The sequence below is a fragment of the Artemia franciscana genome, chromosome 4 (assembly GCF_032884065.1).
Source record: "Artemia franciscana chromosome 4, ASM3288406v1, whole genome shotgun sequence".
In the NCBI taxonomy this organism is placed as follows: domain Eukaryota; kingdom Metazoa; phylum Arthropoda; class Branchiopoda; order Anostraca; family Artemiidae; genus Artemia; species Artemia franciscana.
In genome coordinates this window covers 8,285,089-8,302,544 of record NC_088866.1, presented here as the reverse complement: position 1 = coordinate 8,302,544, position 17,456 = coordinate 8,285,089, and the positions used below count along the sequence as shown (strand labels likewise).

The 17,456-nt window shown below is 36.9% G+C and overlaps 1 protein-coding gene across 3 annotated transcripts in view; it reads left to right on the top strand.

Moving 5' to 3' along the window:
- LOC136025942 (tRNA (guanine(26)-N(2))-dimethyltransferase-like) overlaps positions 1–10,222 on the top strand; it is a 78,718-nt gene extending 68,496 nt beyond the window's left edge. For all 3 annotated transcript variants that reach the window (XM_065702035.1, XM_065702034.1, XM_065702036.1), the window contains 3 exons: positions 195–347; positions 3,456–3,596; positions 9,793–10,222. In XM_065702035.1, the coding sequence (XP_065558107.1) occupies positions 195–347; positions 3,456–3,596; positions 9,793–9,907 (409 nt within the window). In that variant the 3' untranslated portion in view covers positions 9,908–10,222. The remainder of the gene's footprint in view (positions 1–194; positions 348–3,455; positions 3,597–9,792) is intronic.
- The last annotated feature ends 7,234 nt before the right edge of the window (positions 10,223–17,456 follow it).

Here is a 17,456-nt window from a genome sequence, read left to right as displayed (position 1 = left end):
TTGTATTTTGGTGTTCTAAGGGGGAGGGGGGTTATCCTGTACTGTCTCCTTTTAAGGATCTTGGCTACTCGACTTTGAAAAAGACTTTTTCATACCCCTTCTCTCTTCGATGTGCCCTCTTTCATGGGTATTACAGTCTAAATTGATGTGTGGTCACCTTTGTTTCTCCTGTGTTTATTTCACTTACTTTTTAGGTCTGCAATATGCAATGCTGGTTACCGAGTGTCTATGTCTCATTGTGCGCAAAATTCAATAAAAACTGACGCGCCGCCATCCTTCTTATGGGACATTTTTAGAGAACTGGCGAAGGATATACGGAACAAGATCCCAAATAACGTGGCAGATGCGTAAGATATCTTTTATTGATATTTAGCTTTTTACCTTGTTTTTTCGTATTATTCTGAATATAGAAATGTGTGTCCAGGTTATCAGGATAAGGTTTACCGGGGATTCAACTAATTAAAAGCACTCATGGAATCGTAGGACACAACTAATTTCCTAGGTTTTGGCTCTGACTCCAACGACTTTTTTGAACTTGGAATTATTATCATATTATCAAACTTGGAATCATGCTACCATGCTTTGTAATACTTTGAATATAATTTATTGACACAAACGCCTTATGGCAGTAGTTATGAAAATATATACAATAAAGAAAGAGTTCCCATATAAAGATGAAACAGCACTAAGCTGTAGCCTAACTTAATGAATAGGGAACCTCATCCCTAATATTCTAAAAAACATTTTTTGTGTTCCATACCCATTCTCAGGAATTTTCGATTCTCTATGCCTCCCGTGTCTTTTCTCAATAATGAATTTATTATTTCTCAAGCCTGTTCTCTCAAGCCTTGACCCTATAAAATTCTTTCCTTAAATCTATTAATGCGGCAATATACCTGAAATGAGCCAAATCTACCCTCGTCTCCGCACATGGGACACAATTAAGGACCAGTAGGCTTCCTAACCCCTCTTGGACACTTTCCTTTCACCAAGTGGTAACCCGTCATATTTGACACAAATAATCAACTTTAAAACCTTCTTTCACAGCCCCTAATTAAAATGCAGTTCCTCTTTCACCGGGCTGACCGGTGAAAGTGAACGCAACTGGGTCCCGTTCACTCTTGCCTGCCATATTTGAATCTCCTGTACCCTCAGCCTCCCTCCAACACCAAGCCCACTATTCTATAGCTCTCCACAAACATTCCAATCTTCTTTGTCTGTGGTGGCCTTGCATCACGCTTTCAGATCATCAGAGCTTCTAGGTATACTGCTTTTGTTACCCTCATCTTGACATACTCAGAATATTTTTCCATAGTCTTGTCATCCCAACCAGCCATAGAATTCTTAACCAGCCATAGAAAATAAACTTAAATTCCCCCCTCGGTATTAAACTAATCGTTGAAGATCTTTTGAAATGCTGAAGCTGAATTTTTTCAATCTTCTCACTCGTTTTGCATCTCAGATCCATATCGTATAATCGAGATCCATATCGTATAATCGATGCAATTTTTATTTAAATATCTGCCTAGGCAGCTTCATGCTCCAGAAGTTCGCTAGTTGGCTTGCAGTCACAGCGTATAAGCAGTACTTTCCTTTAGCCCTTTTACCAAGCGCCAGATGCTTTCCAAATAATCAGTTCGATGAATTATTACATCCGAAATAAGTGAACTCATCCTAACCTTCTCATACTATGCCCTCTCATTTTATTCTAATTGTAATCTTATCCCCTTTTCTGAAAAAATACCACTAAAATTATTACTATTTCTGTAGGTGGCTCCACGAAAACTTTATTTGAAGGTTTTGCGTGTCAAGTCAATTTTTAGTGATACGAATTAATATTTGACTTGTGACTATGGAACATTCAAGGTTTAGAGTGAAAATATTGATCCCAACTTTGACTTTTAAAGTCTTAAATTCTTATGACCCCGCTTTTATTTTAGTTGGTAATTAGTATTGACTCCTCACACCTGTTCTTATGTTAAAGCTATTGTTTTCTTTAAAGTCTCTAAAACTGTCAAGGAATTGCACAGGAAAGCACAAGAAATTCTTGCAAATTATTTGTGTACGCACTTTTTTTTTAATGTTGAAAACCGAACTTGATTTCTAAGCAGGAAAATAGAAATCCCTAACCACAAAACGAAAGGACAGGTACAACATTCCGGTTGAAGCAATAGCGAATTGCCTCAAATTAATTCAAAAGTCAGCGGAACGCCGCCACCTCGGCTGGCGGTGTTACGACATTTCGGTAGCAGTTGACAGCTCCTCTCATCGGTAGTGTTCGATGGTTGCGCCGGCACGGCGCCAGGGTCTAATCCTGGTTGACTTAGTTTTAATGAACTTATTCTGATCTTCATGAAATATTAGTTTACTGAAATAAAATTTAGTTTACACGCCCTTTGGTTTTTTATCCTAAAGTATTAACTCAGGATCTCTTATTACAACTTGAGTGTCTAATTTCTCTTCTTCCCTAAATTTATAAATAAAATTTTTGCATTGGATCCATCTTGGGCCGCATTCATGGTTTTAGAAGACTCTTTGGGCTACCGAAGTTCAATATTTGACTTAAAAATACAACGGGTAGTCACTACCCGTAATTCTATAAAAAGGAAAAACTTGTCAGGGTGAGTCCTGGTAGAATTTTTTGGTGCTTGGCTTGACAGATTTGTGTTTTTTTCTGGCGCGGTATATCAGTGAAAATGTCAAGATTTTCTTCTTGTATCAGAAAAGCTTTAGATTTGCACTCTTACTTTGTCTTTTCCCATAATTATGCAAATAGTTTATGTTAGTCATTTTTTTGGGTAAGTTTCTAATAACTGAAGTTAATATATTTACAGTATATCAATATTGAGATTCGTTTCGTGCATATAGCATTACCAAAACGACATTTTTGAGAGTATTGTTCATTATTTGCCGTTTAATACCATATATGGTTGGCAACGGACCCGTTTGACATAAAATGGTGCTTAGCTTCGCAGATTCTTTTTTTTTGGGGTGTGGTATATTATTCAAAATGCGAAGAAAAAACTGCACCCCAATCAAGGTAAGGAATTGCCTTTTTGAGTCAGAATTGCTATAAATTTGCACCCTTAGTTAAGCCCTTTTTCAGAATTATGTAACCGTTTTATGCTTTCAATTTATGCTTTCAATATTTACAGTATATAAATATGAACATTCGTTTAACGTATTTATTATTATCAAAACTCAATTTCTGAGAGCGTTGCTCTTTATTTGCGGTTTAATACTATTAAACCGCAAATAATGGGACTCATTTGACATGAAATGTTGTTTATTTTTATTAATCTAGTGTGCTGGTGAGTGTAAGTTGTTTCAGTCACAAACAAATCTTACTCCTTTTTTACTTAAAAATCTCCCTTAAAAACGGAAGCTGCATTCTTAATGTCTTATCTTTACGTAAATTTGCAGCAAATACCTATTAAAGCATCGTTTCTTTTTAGGATTTTATCTAAACCAATGGAGCACACAATTGACTTTACTGAAAACAAATTGGCTATTCCTGAATCTCAATTGAAGAAGCTAGTTAGATTTCAGGAAAATCCGGAGCGGAACTGGGGCCCAAAGCACAGAGCAAAAATTAGGTAATATCGGTTATTATAAAAGTGTTTGGATTTGGTTGCAAAAAATCGGCCATCAGTAGGAATTAAACGCTCAACCTCTTACTTACTCGGAAGGTGAGCTCTATATCATAGGCCCTTCATTATTGTAAATTATCTCCCTTGAAAATAAAACTTTTCAAGAACCATCTATAAAGATTAGCGCTTACAAAGAATCTATGGACGAATATTTTTACTTATTAATATTTGTGCAGTCAAGTCTAGTCGACAGGAATCAAATTTGCTTGAGTAGTAATTGGGTAGGTGAATTCCATAATCCGTGAATCTTTTATCCCCTGAAGTTTTGGAGCAAGGTTGAAAATTAATTTTTTCGACCGGTAATTTTTTTTTTTTATAATTTCCCTACTTGTATCCTGATAATTTTTATGACTTTTGACATTTTTTTTTAATGAAGCGTACGCCATATATTTTTTTTTTCTATCAGAGCATTTTGCTTTCAATAAAAAATATCACGCTGCATTCGCATACCCATATCTTTTGACAAAACGTTTTGCCTCTTGTGGCAGAACCCGTTTAGGTTTTGCTCTTTGACTTAGAAACACTAACAAAGTTTAAAGGACCAAGGGCATCAAAATGAAAGCAATTTTTCTCACCTGAAACGGTTTTTATTTGGTTATTATGCAACCCTGTTGTAGTGCAGTGGATTGGTGCTCCGCCTGTTCGATCCCTGCCGCAGCAAGATTATACGATAAGCTTGCTATTTGTCTCTGTAAAAAAATACCCAGCAACTAAAACGTCGATTTGACGCCCTAGGCTCTGGAGGATCTTTATCCTTTTTTATCCCTATTTATGCTACTATTAATATCTTTCTCATTATGTAAATTCATATATGTCAACGTAAAAAATACCCAGCAATTGAAACGTCAATTCGACGTATTATGCTCTGGAGGATCTTTATTCTTTTTTAACTTTATTTATGCAATTATTAATATATTTCTCATTGTGTAGATACCTATTTGTCCCTGTTAAAAAATCTCTGCAACTGAAACGTCAATTTGACGCCCTAGGCTCTGGAGGATCTTTATCTTTATTTATCCTTATTTATGCAACTATTAATACTTTTCTCGTTGCGTAAATTCATATTTGTTCCTGTAAAAATACCCAGCAACTGAAACGTCGTATTGATATCTTTCTCATTGTGTAAATTCCTATTGGTTTCTGCAAAAATACCCAGCAACTGAAAGTCGATTCGATGCCCTAGGCTAAGAAGGATCTTTAGCCTTTTTTATCCTTATCCTTGTTCGTGCAACTATTAATATCTTTCTCATTGTGTAAATTCCTATTTGTTCTTGCAAAAAATATACAGTGACGGAAACGTCGATTCGGCGCGCTAGGTTCTGGAGGATCTTTATCCTTTTTTTTCGTTATCACTGTTTGTGCAACTACTAATATCTTTCTCATTTTCCTATTTGTTCTGTATAAAATATAAGCAGCAACAGGATCGTCGATTCGATGGTCTACGCTCTGGAAGATCTTTATTCTTTTTTATCGCTACTATTGTTTGTGCAACTATTATTATTTTTTTTTTTCATTTTCCTATTTGTTTTTGTATAAAATAACCAGCAACTGGATTGTCGATTCGATGCTCTACGCTCTGGAAGATCTTTATCCTTTTTTATCGTTGCTATTGTTTGTGTAACTATTAATATCTTTCTCATTGTACTATTTGTTTTTGTATAAAATAACCAGCAACTGAATCGTCGATTCGATGCTCTACGCTCTGGAAGATCTTTATTCTTTTTTATCGTTACTATTGTTTGTGCAACTATTAATATCTTTCTCATTGTACTATTTCCTATTTGTTCCTGCGAAAAATCCCCAGCAAGTGAATCGTCGATTCGACGCCATACACTCTGGAGGATCTTTATCCTTATCATTGTTTGTGCAACTATTAATATCTTTCTCATTGTGTAAGTTTCTATTTGTTCCTGAAAAAATTCCAAGGAACTGAATCGTCGATTCGACGTCCTACGCTCTCGAGGATCTTTATCCTTTTTTATCCTCGTCATTGTTTGTGCAACTATTAATATATTTCTCATTGTGTAAATTCCTATTTTTTTCTGCTAAAAATATCCACTGACTGAAACGTCGATTTGGTGTGCTAGGTTCTGGAGGCTCTTTATCCTTTTTTATCCTCATTTATGCAACTATTAATATCTAATATCTACACTTTTTCTTTATTTTTAAACTTGGCGCCCGCTAAGTGTAAAAACTGCATAACAGCATCGAATATATTTTGCATTAAAAATGGAGGCATTTTTTTTTCTAATGACGTATTTGGTTGCGTTACTTTCCACTTAGCCAATTTAAAGAATCAAATTTCATTTTTAGTGTCCCTGGTACTTTGACAATTCCATTCTTAACTGCTTTAACACCAAATACTTCTAGAAGGGTTAAATATAGGCATAAGTGCTGTATCATTAAGTCAAAGACGTTTGTCTAGAGTACTTGCTTGTTCTCAGGGGCGTGTCTTTTTTTTTGGGGGGGGGGGGGTCAGTTGCCCCGCCTGTCATTTGGAGAGGAAAAATGATTATATAGCCAATGCTCCTGGACTATCCGGATATTTCTCTCTCTCTCCCCCCCCCTCCTCAATAAAAATGATGGAGCTACGCCCCTGCTAGTACTCTAGAGTACTAGAGAACTTACTTCTCTAGAGCTCTACTTCTCTAAACGCAAAGGAGGTTTGTGTTTGGTTAGGCTACCGCTTGGATTTACTGCCAGAAGGAAAGAAAAAAAATTCTGCTATGAAGTTAAAATATAACTTCCTCTGATATTCGAGATGGAGGTACGAAACGTCTGGTTTTGGATTTCGATCTGAGCATGTTCAACTTATTTCATTCAACCGCCGTTTTGAGGGGTTTCTAGCTTTTTTGAGCTTTCAGACTAGTTGTTTCTGTATTAATTTTATTGTTAGTTACCCCTTATCGATCAGCTTCAAATGGCAACTCTCTTCCACTAGACAATATGTTCTAGACGTGTTTTTGATTTTTACGCCCTTTGAGCCATGGTTTGCTCTTTATTAGACTGCAGCTGTCTTAATAGAAAATATTAGGAAGAAATTCAGTTCCTCAGCTAACAAAAATCTGTTCCTAGTAGTTGATATTGAACGTCTCCAAGAATTCGCTACTTTTGTCGGAGAAAAGTCTTCATGGAGTTTGACCGCAAACTTCAAAAGGTTAGAAAAATGACAATAAAAATTGCATATTTGGTTTTGTTAATAATTAATTGTAGGCAACTTTAGTCTTTTACTGAGCCGTTTTCTAGGAAATTTCTTTGTTTTGCAAGAAAAAGTGCTTTTTCAAATGTTTATACAGGTGAATGTCCCAGTTTATAATTTGCTGCTTATTTTACTCGTTTTTGTGAATTGTTTGTTACAATGAAATTGTTAGTAACAATGATAGTGACAAAAGCAGATCCTTAAATGATAATGTGTCATCAATACTTTCTATGGGAAATGCATTACCTTTGTTCCCAAGTAGCATTATTTGATTGACTTTTCCTTCGATTGTGCATACCAAATTGTATTTGACACGGGACAAATCTCGTTGAGATAGAAATACAAAAGTCGTCTAGCTGTCCCTAAGTAATTTTGGTTATGACTCATTTGGGTTTTGGTTAGTCCTGAGGCTCATAACTAGTCTCTAGGACCCTGAAGATAAGATACCAAATAGAGAAATTCAGTATCCCAAATGTGATTCAAATGAGATAACTTTCTATTTTAAACTAGCTGCTATAATTCACTGTTCGTTCCACATATAGCAGTGCAGCAAGATTGGGTCTCTGTCCTTCCTCACATGAAATGTGAAGCTATCATAGCTATATTAATTGCTATATATAAGGCTTTTTTTCCTTCTGTCAAACTGTTCGCTAATTTTTTTATTAGCTAGGGGAAACAGAAGTGTTTTCTAATCCTCAAAAATTTTAGAAAATGTTTTCTAATCCTCAAAAATATATTTGTTGGGTGGAAAATTGAAAAATGTTCATCTTTGAAAAAGCTCAGCATAGCTGACTAGGCTAGTCTATCTCTAAAATTATTTTTTAATAAATCAACGACAGAATTTGCTAACTGTAAGAAATATGAGCTATCATTATATAGAACTTTTTCTCTTGCAAACTGTAAACTAGCTTTTTGTTAGTTCGGAGGAACAAAACTGTTTGTTAACAATCCTCAAAAATATGTTTGTTGGGCGAGAAATTGAAAATAAAACATTGAAAAAAATGCAGTAAGGCAAAAATATTATTAAGAAATTAATAAAAGAATTCGTTAACAGTAAGGCATATGAGTTCTCGTTAAATAAAGCTTTTTCTGTTGTCAAACTGTTCACTAACTGTTTATTAGTTTGAAAATAAAAAGTTTTTCCTAACAATCCTCAAAAACGTGTTTGTTTGGTGGGAAATTGAAAAAACATCGTTTTTTGAAAGAAAAACGAAATTTAAGAAAAAAATTTAACAATTTTATTCGAAATGCGGAAAACAGTGTATGTATAATACTACACCTAATAATAGTGCGTTGCTGCCCAAGACGTCTGAGGTTAACTTGGCTGTGCATCCACTTGATCTATTCAAAGCTGCCCTCTTTATCCCCTCCCATGAAGTTCCAATTTGCTCAAATTCCTTTCTTATTATTTCTTTTCACACCATTTAGAACAACCTGCATTTTGTTGACCCCAGATGGCTCGCCAAAAATTTTAATTTTTGGCCATCTATCAACTATTTATCTAAAATATCTATCTATTGCCCTAAAATATGAAATTAAACCACATTTTTTACAGTTTCATATTCAGGCAATCAAACAAGTTCTTAAGACTATCGTGAGACAATTCCTCTAGAAAATATTTTAAGAATCTTCCTTAGGCTCCCAAAGCGCCCACGTTTCAGAAATTACTCGACTACTGAAATTATCGTGGGTTCCAATATCTTAGTTTGAAGGCTTATCTTCCCATTTTTTCATTTTTTTTTTTTTCAAGCGTACAAAAACACTACGCCTTGGCTATTCTATCTTTTACATCTTCACGACATCCACCATCTCTATGAATAATAATATCCACTTGATTAATGAAAGTTCTTAAGCCGACCCCCTTTATTCTTTACCCTTTCCCATGAATTTTCAATTTTTGTCAAATGACCTGTTTCTACCCCGTTCGGGGACAACCTGCTTTTCCTTTGGCCTCAGATGTATAGCCAGATAGTAAAATCTTTGGCAATCTATAATTTGTTAAACATGGCCTATCCATCTTAAGATTCCTTTCGTCAAATCAAGTTTTTTGTACAGCTTACTGTTTCATGTGCAGTCAGTCGAAAGTGTACCCAAGTTACTATCCTTGAACCATACATCTGGAAAACATTTACCGTCTCTTTTTAAGCCTTTACAAGCGTCCACGGTTCAGGATTCTACTCAACCTCTGTAATTGCCACTGCTTCCTGTATTTTAATTTTAGTTAGTGGATTTTTTTTAGCTGTGACAAAAAAACCAACAACGCCCTCCACCTCGTATATTGTTCTTTTTACATCATCATCACGTTCACAATCTTTACTACTAATACTACCTGGGTAAGTAAGGCAAAACACTATAAATTTACTTGTTATTTAACATCCCCTCTTCATCCTAACTTGTTTCTAGTCTGAAGTGACTTAATCTCAAAATCTCTAAAAACTGTATTTGTTTCGCTAGTATGGTTATCAAGGACACTCAAATCACCTTCATAAGTTTTATCTTCCATTTGATACCATGTTCTCCCTTAGCCTTTACGGTCTTCCTTAGGACTCAGTACATTAGAATCATGCGCGTATGCAAGCGGGGAAGTTCCTCCTTTTGTAAATTCATGGGAAAGTTCCTCTCTGTATACAGCCATGGGTGTGGCTAGGGATTGGTCATTAGGGATGGGATAAACAACTATGAAGTGGTCAAACTTATCGTCAAATTCTAACTTTACACTCACTCTTAGAGACTTTCTCTCTTAGAGACTTTTTAAGTCACTCTCAGTGACTTTTTAACTTTACACTCGCTCTTAGAGACCGCAAATTTTTGAGGCCCGGATGCTTCCTACACTTGCTCCCCTAGCCATGCCTGAACAGGCCCAGGACAAAGGGGACAGAGGCTATTGCAAAAAAAAATTAACCAGATACATTAAATATAGTGTTCGCCATCTCTTTTTTCTAGTCTCCAAGCAAGCGAAGAAGAAAAGAGGATAAGAAACCAAGGGAAGAAAAAGCGAAAAATGACGAACGATAGTGATGCTACAGTGGTTGATGACTCTGAAAACATGAAAGATTAAACAACCTCAAGGCCTGATTACTTCAGATTAGTTTTTTTTAAGTCAAAGTGAAATTTTAATGTGTTGCTCAACACCTTTGTGTTAATTATCCAATAAGCAAGATAATATATCCTTGGAAACAGCATAAACTGTAACGGTACTTATCCTCAACAAAAACTATGACAGGAACCGTAATTTAGTCAGAGATTGCATGGCTCATAAGCTTGAAAGGCTGTTAACAACAGTCAAGACTATTTACTGTAGAGTGTAAGGATATAATTGAAATCATTGTGCCTCTGTTGCATCCTACTATTTTTATTACAATATCCGCTCTGACTTTTGTTTTCCAGTTAAGCAGATGTTTCAATTGACAAATATCTGTTTGGGGCCGTTCAGTTCACCAACATTACTAATCCAGTAAGATAGGGATGAATTACGTAAAATAATATTGAGGTTACAATCCCGGAACGCTTTGGATAAAGTACTGGGATCTTCAGCGCCGAGTAATGCCAAACACGGGAATCAATTTATTTTCGGACGAACTTTTTTTTTCAAAATGGTTAAGCTACATGAAAACCCCTCAGAGTTTGTAAGAAACTGATATCTTGAAGCATGCATTCACTTGATCACTACCTTCATCAAAATATCAAAGGAAGTCCGTCTGAAAAGGGGTAAAAGAGGACAACGAAGGGTAACCGATCATTTTGATTGGCTGTTGTCCTATTTCATATATAATTAGTACAAGCGTGATCAGGCTATTATTCATAGTAATCCCAACCATTTCAGGCAAATAGCTGGTTAGGCAGTCGTGGTTATGTATTGCAGATTACCCTGATAGGAATTTAGTGTCAACCTTGTAATTGACGCGCTATCCCCTGGTATTTAGTGGGACAACTGGTGCATGAATGGGTAAAAATCCCATGCTATTCTCTTGATAATGGGCTTTCATTTGAGTTATAAGCAAGTTCTCTAGTTTAAGACTGTGTATTTAAAAAAAAAAAAAAAAAAAAACTGTCCCTGTACATACTATTTTCCCCTACACCATTAAGTGTCTTAACTTGTTACAGCACATAATTTATGGTAAGCTCTTTGTAGAACAAAGCCAAATTCAACAGTAAAGGTGGATACTATCCTGTTTTTTAAAGCATAATTTAAGTACTGATTTCCAGCATACCTTTTGCTGCAATTTAGTACTAAAATTACAGATGCTTGGAGCTTAAAAAAAAAAAAAATCAAATTAACAATTAGTATTCTGTAAGAATCATGATTCATTTTTTTCAGGTTTTTTTAACCTGCGTCTTCTCTTCCAACATAATAATTTTCTATACACCAGGAATGTTTCAGCACTTAAAATTTATACCAATTAATAAAGTAAAACCAATATTGGAAGTAGTTTTAATGTCTAAAATATAAATGTGTACTCGAAAAACATTGGAATATTGCCAATTTTTGCTTTTGCTTTTGCTTCCGTTTTACTGGCCTTTGATTTGTAGTCAGCCATTCTATTCTAATAGGACATTAGCAGTCTTCTGTGGAGTATGTTTCATAATTAGTGGATGAAAACACAAGAACAAAAATCAGCAGCTCAGTATTCTGCACTTGTGAGAAAAAGAAAAAGACAGTGGAAATAATATAAAAGGTTTTGTGAATTTTTGTAGCTTGCAGACTGTGCAACTTCAACTATCATTTTTGTATTGTTTCTTTGTGTGGATAAACCGAGTTTATCTACAAAACATAATTAACCTTTTTGTACTTTTAATTTGCAACAGATTTTTAAAAAGATTAGACCCTTATTTGCTTGCTTAGTGGGTACAAGGCCGGATTTGATGCTATGACGCTTTTAGGCCCAAGCGTTTTTGCCGCTCCGTTTTTGCTAGATTTCCAGGGAAATAGCCAAAAATTCGGGGATAGTGAAGGCAATGAACAGAACTCAACTTATGAGCCAAGAATAATAAAAGAGAGAGGTGATACTGAACCCTCAGCTTCCATTATTGAAAGACATCTGACAGTTTATAACTCACCACAGAATTCCTGTGTTGTTTTAAAATCACTTTTCTGGGAATAGGCAGCGCGGTGGCGAAGTGCACCTAGCATTTTCACGGTATATGACATCAGTTTAGTTTTGTTAAGAAACAGAATTACTGATGATAATTTATTTCGCCCCCTTATATTGTGTGTTCATTGGCCTGGGCCTAGTGGGCTTGGTCTGGGTGGGCATTTGCTTTTGAAAAAAAAGTGTCAAAAATCTATGGTAAATTTTGTGTGAAAAATAAAATTACGAACTCTAGTGAATTTGAAAAGATGAGTAGTATATTTGGCAGGTCTGTTTGGAGTAAAAAAAAAGTGTTTTGAGTAGTACAAAATCCTCACAGAAAGTTGCAAAAGATCTTTGACAATGATTCCCATCCTGGGCGCTACAACTGACAAACGACCAATGAAAACATTGAAGATGGAAAAAAATTATCTTGAAAAATTGCTGAATTATCGTCATGGGAGTTGTTGACAAGGGGGTGCAGTGAGGGTTTTGAGTTTGGAGAGGGGATATAATGTGCCAATAAAATCCTCCAGTTTGCCAATAGACGCAAACATAAGCTAAATTAAACAAAAAGACCAGTTGAATTCCGAGGTGTCAGCACTGCACACCAACAGCAGGGACCTTTGCCCCCCGCCCAGCTCCAAGATACACTCCTGGTTGTTGAGGATATAGGTATATTTCATTGACCATACCACACATTTTTTTTCTTTTTTGGCATGGAACATGTGATAACCAACTTTGTTTCAAACAACTGAAATGACCAAAAGCATCATTCCGTAAGTCTCACTTGGGATCTTTTGAACACCATAAACGAGAGTAAAGATCTTCTTAAGGGGGCAATTTCTCTGCCATAATTAATGACAAACAAAGTATATGGCTATCGCGTCAAAACCAAAGCTGAATTATCCGTTAGTGAAGTAAACAGGTCGTATCCGCTAGATGTAGTAAAGTGATCTGGAAGGGGCGAGACTAGCTACCTCTACCTTCACCCTGGTTGGGATAGCTAATAACTACGAGTAACGTCTTAATCTTTGGGTAACCGAATGTAATTATAAGGAATCGTTTGCCTACTGAGCTTTACGAGAAAGACAAATAGAGATTGATTACTTTTAATTGACTCTAGACTACAAGGATACAGGGTAATTGACTCTAAACAACAACGGTACTGGGCATGGTATCCCAACAGGTTATAGATTTTTAAAGACCGAATGCTCAAGTCATGATCTTACCATTAACGTAACCAAGTCGAAGATAATTCGTTTCAACCCTCTGAAGCGGAATATAGATATGCTTCTAGTCCCTTTCCCGATTGTGAACGAAATAAAAATCTTAGGAGTAACTTTCACTAGTGACTGTAGTTTCAGTGCCCATAATAATTTAACCGTCCACAAGGCTAATGCAAGCCTTCAGACACTTACCAAAATGAGGATTTTTGGGTGTGATACTGAAAGTCTTCTCCATGCCTACATGTGTTTTGTTCGCCCGTTCCTCGAGTACGGGTGCCCGGTGTGGGGTCCATCTGCTATCCACACAGCGTACCTATTACGCGACATAGAGTCCGTCCAGAAAAGAGCAACAAGGATTATACTCCAAAACCGAGACATACCCTATGATCAAGCCCTTGCTAAATTAAATTTATCTCCACTTAAAGTCCGGCTTGAACACCTTATTCAGCAATTTGGAAAATCCGTCCTAGCCAATAAGAGCCACCGATCAATACTACCCGAACCAGCCCCTCCCAATAGCCGAATTCGGTTACAAAATAAACTTGTACCCCCTAAAGTACGAACAAATCGTTACGCCAACTCATTTCATTTTATTAAAATCGATATATGACAGAAATGTCAGCTAACAACAGTCCCAATGGGTTAAACAAAACAGACAAAGGCGAAAGAAGACTGTATTGCTGGTAGCATTTGGGGCACCAGCAAAGAGAACACAAGATGTGCTTCAAAGATTAATTAAAGCTCTGGAACAACAGTATTGTATCCAGGGAGTGGTATAGCTTTCATGGGGACAAAATATGTGCAAATGAATAATTCACCTTTTTGTTTGTAAATTAAGAATTTCTAGCATGCATTCAATTCCTCCTTTGTTTACTGCTCACAGATGCTAAAATAACATGCTATTTCACTCCATTGCAATTTCCGATTGGATTATTATTCGGTGTGATTCTTGCTATTGCGGGTATGGCAGATCGAACATTCTCTTTTAGCTTCTCTTGGTCTTTGCTGTCGATTGAAGGTGATTTTTCTCCTTCCTTAATTTTTATGTTTTCTATTGTCTAATGTATATTTAAATAAAAACAAGAACTAAGAGCTCATATGGCACTTGCGACGAGGTCGGAAGAGCCAAGAGCTCATACGGCGTGACCTCTAGCAAAATTATAAGAATCAACAGATTGATTTAAAAGGAAAATCAGAGGCTTAATGACGGTCGGGATTTAAAATAATAGCTCTGAGAGGTCCTCCTAAACATCAAAATTCATAAAGATCAATTTACCAACTCGTAAGTTAAAAATACCTAATTTTTTCGAATTTTTCCCCTCCCTTCAGCCCCCCAATGGTCGAATCGCGGAAAACAACTTTATCAAGTCAATTTTTGCTGGTCCCTGACACGCCTACCATTTGACGTCGTCCTAGCGCGTCCAGAAGCACCGAACTCACCAAAGCACTGGACCCCCCTAACTCCCCCAAAGAGAGCGGATCCAGTCCGATTACATCAATCGCGTATCTACGATATTTGCTTATTCTACTCACCAAGTTTCATCCCGATCTCTCCACTCTAAGCGTTTTCCAAGATGTTTGGTTCCCCCCTCCGACTCCCCCCAATGTCTCCAGATCTGGTCAGGATTTAAAATAAGACCTCTGAGACATGAGTTCCTTCTAATATCAAATTTCATTAAGATCCGGTCATCCGTTCTTAAGTTAAAAAAAGTCAATTTTTCTCATTTTTTCCGAATTAACTCCCCCAAAGAGAGAGGATTTACTCCGATTACGTCAATTGCGTATCTAGGACATGTGCTTATTCTTCCACCAAGTTTCATCCAGATCTCCCCACTCTAAGCGTTTTCCAAGATTTCCCGTATCCCCCTCCAACTACCCCACTATCACCGGATACGATCGGAATTCAAAATAAGAGCTGTGAGACACGGGATCCATTTAGATATCAAATTTCATTAGGATCCGATTACCCATTCGTAAGTTAAAAATACCTCTAATTGTCTTAATTTTTCCTCTACTTCTAGGCCCCCAGATGGTCGAATCGGAGAAACGACTGTTATTAAGTCAATTTGTGTAGGTCCCTGACACGCCTACCAATATTCATCGTCCTAGAACGTCCAGAAGCACCGAACTCGTCAAAGAATTGGAATTCCTCCCAACCCCCCCAAAGAGACCTGATCCGTTCCAATTCTGTCAATCACGTGTCTAGAACTTGTGCTCATTCTTCCCTTCAAGTTTCATCCTGATCTCTCTATTCTAAGCGTTTTCCAAGATTTTCGGTTTCCAATATTCCCCCCGAGCCCCTTATGTCCCCGGATCCGATTCAAATTGAAAATAAAGCATCTGAGACGTAGGATCTTTCTATATATCAAGTTTTATTAAGATCCGATCACCCATTCGTAAGATCAAGATACCTCAATTTAAATGTTTTCCAAGATTTCCGGTTTCCCCCTTCAACTCCCCCCAATGTCACTGGATCTGGTTGCGATCTATAATCAAAGCTCAAAAGCACAAGATCCTTCTAAATATCAAATTTCATTAAGATATGATCACCCGTTCGTAAGTTGAAAATACCATATTTTTTCCAGTTTTTCAAATTACTCCCCCCCACCAACTCCCCCAAAGAGAGTGGATCCTTTCCGGTTATATCAGTCACGTATCTTGGACTTGTGCTTATTCTTCCTACCAAGTTTCATCCTGATCATTCCGCTTTAAGAATTTTCCAAGATTTCCGCCCCCCCCCAACTTCCCCAATGACACTGGATTCGGTCGGTATATAAAATAAGAGATCTGAGTTATGAGGTCCTTCTAAATATGAAATTTCAATAAGATCCGATCACTTCTTCGTAAGTTAAAAATGTCTCATTTTTTCTAATTTTTTAGAATTAACCCTCCTCCCAACTCCCCCAAAGAGAGCCGATCCGTTCTGGTTATGTCAATCACGTATCTAGGGCTTGTGTTTATTTTTTTCGCCAAGTTTCATCCCGATCCCTCCACTCTAAGCGTTTTCCAAGATTTTAGGGCCCTCCTAACTCCCCCAATGTCACCGGATCCGGTTGGAATTTAAAGTAAGAACTTCGAGAAACAATATCAATCTAAATATTAAATTTCATTAAGATCGATCACCCGTTCGTAAGTTAAAAATACTTTCTCTTTTTCTATTTTTTCCGAACTAACCGTTCCCCCCCCCCCCCCAGATAATTGAATCGAGGAAACGACTATTTATAATTTAATTTGGTCTGGTCCCTGATACGCCTGCCAAAATTCATCGTCCTAGCTTATCTGTAAGTGCCTAAACTAGCAAAACCGGGACAGACAGACCGACAGCATTTGCGATCGCTATATGTCACTTGGTTAATACCAAGTGCCATAAAAAGAAATAAAGCTATTAATTGAAATAGGGCTGATAGTTTGCCACTAGAACAAGAAAGGAAGTTTATTGGGAAGGAAAGGTCAAAGGCTAGTCTATGTTTTTGTCCTATGTGTGGAGGTTTGAATGAAAGTTTATATCATTCGATGTTTGAATGTGAAGAACCAAACGAGTCGCTAGTTAAAATGTTTGGCAGGAAATATTTAATTTTGAGTGGTTTGAGAGAGACTGTGGATGAATGTTTTATAACTGCAAGAAATTTGGCTTGAATCTTCCCTCTTGGGATGGATCACAGAGTTAGGACTAAATTTGTAGGAGTTTAAATTACTGACCTACTAATAATGTGAACATACCGCTTGATGATTTTTTTTAAGTTCTTTATGAATATAATAGTCGTTTTACTCAGAAATTCAATTCTAAGCCCTTTAGGAACCCTCAAAGATGATACCTTTTCTCTTATTTTTGGTCATATAAAAGGGTTAAAAACAACAATTCTTGTAGTTAACACATTTCAACTGTAGTTCTTCTCTACCTTGCCCCCAACCCCCTTAATACTTCTACTACTACTCACAGCTCACCACCACCTGAGGCCAACACAGCTACGCACGATCCTCCACAATCCCAATCTATTAAAAGCCTCCCTCTTTACACCCTCCCAGGAAGTTTCCATTTCCCTTTAATCTTTCTTTATGACATCCTCCCGCCCCAACCGCTAACGACCTGCTTTCCGTCTTTTCCCTAGACGGTTGGCGGAAAACGACAATCTTCGGCAATCTGTCATCCTTCATCCACAGAACCTGTCCTAGCCATCTCAACCTTTCTCTCATTAAAGCTCTAGAAAGCGGAACTCAACCGCACTTTTCGTACAGTCCATTGATCGAAATACGGTCAGTGAGTCGGGTACCCAGACCAATCCGTAGACAATTTCTCTGGAAAACCTCT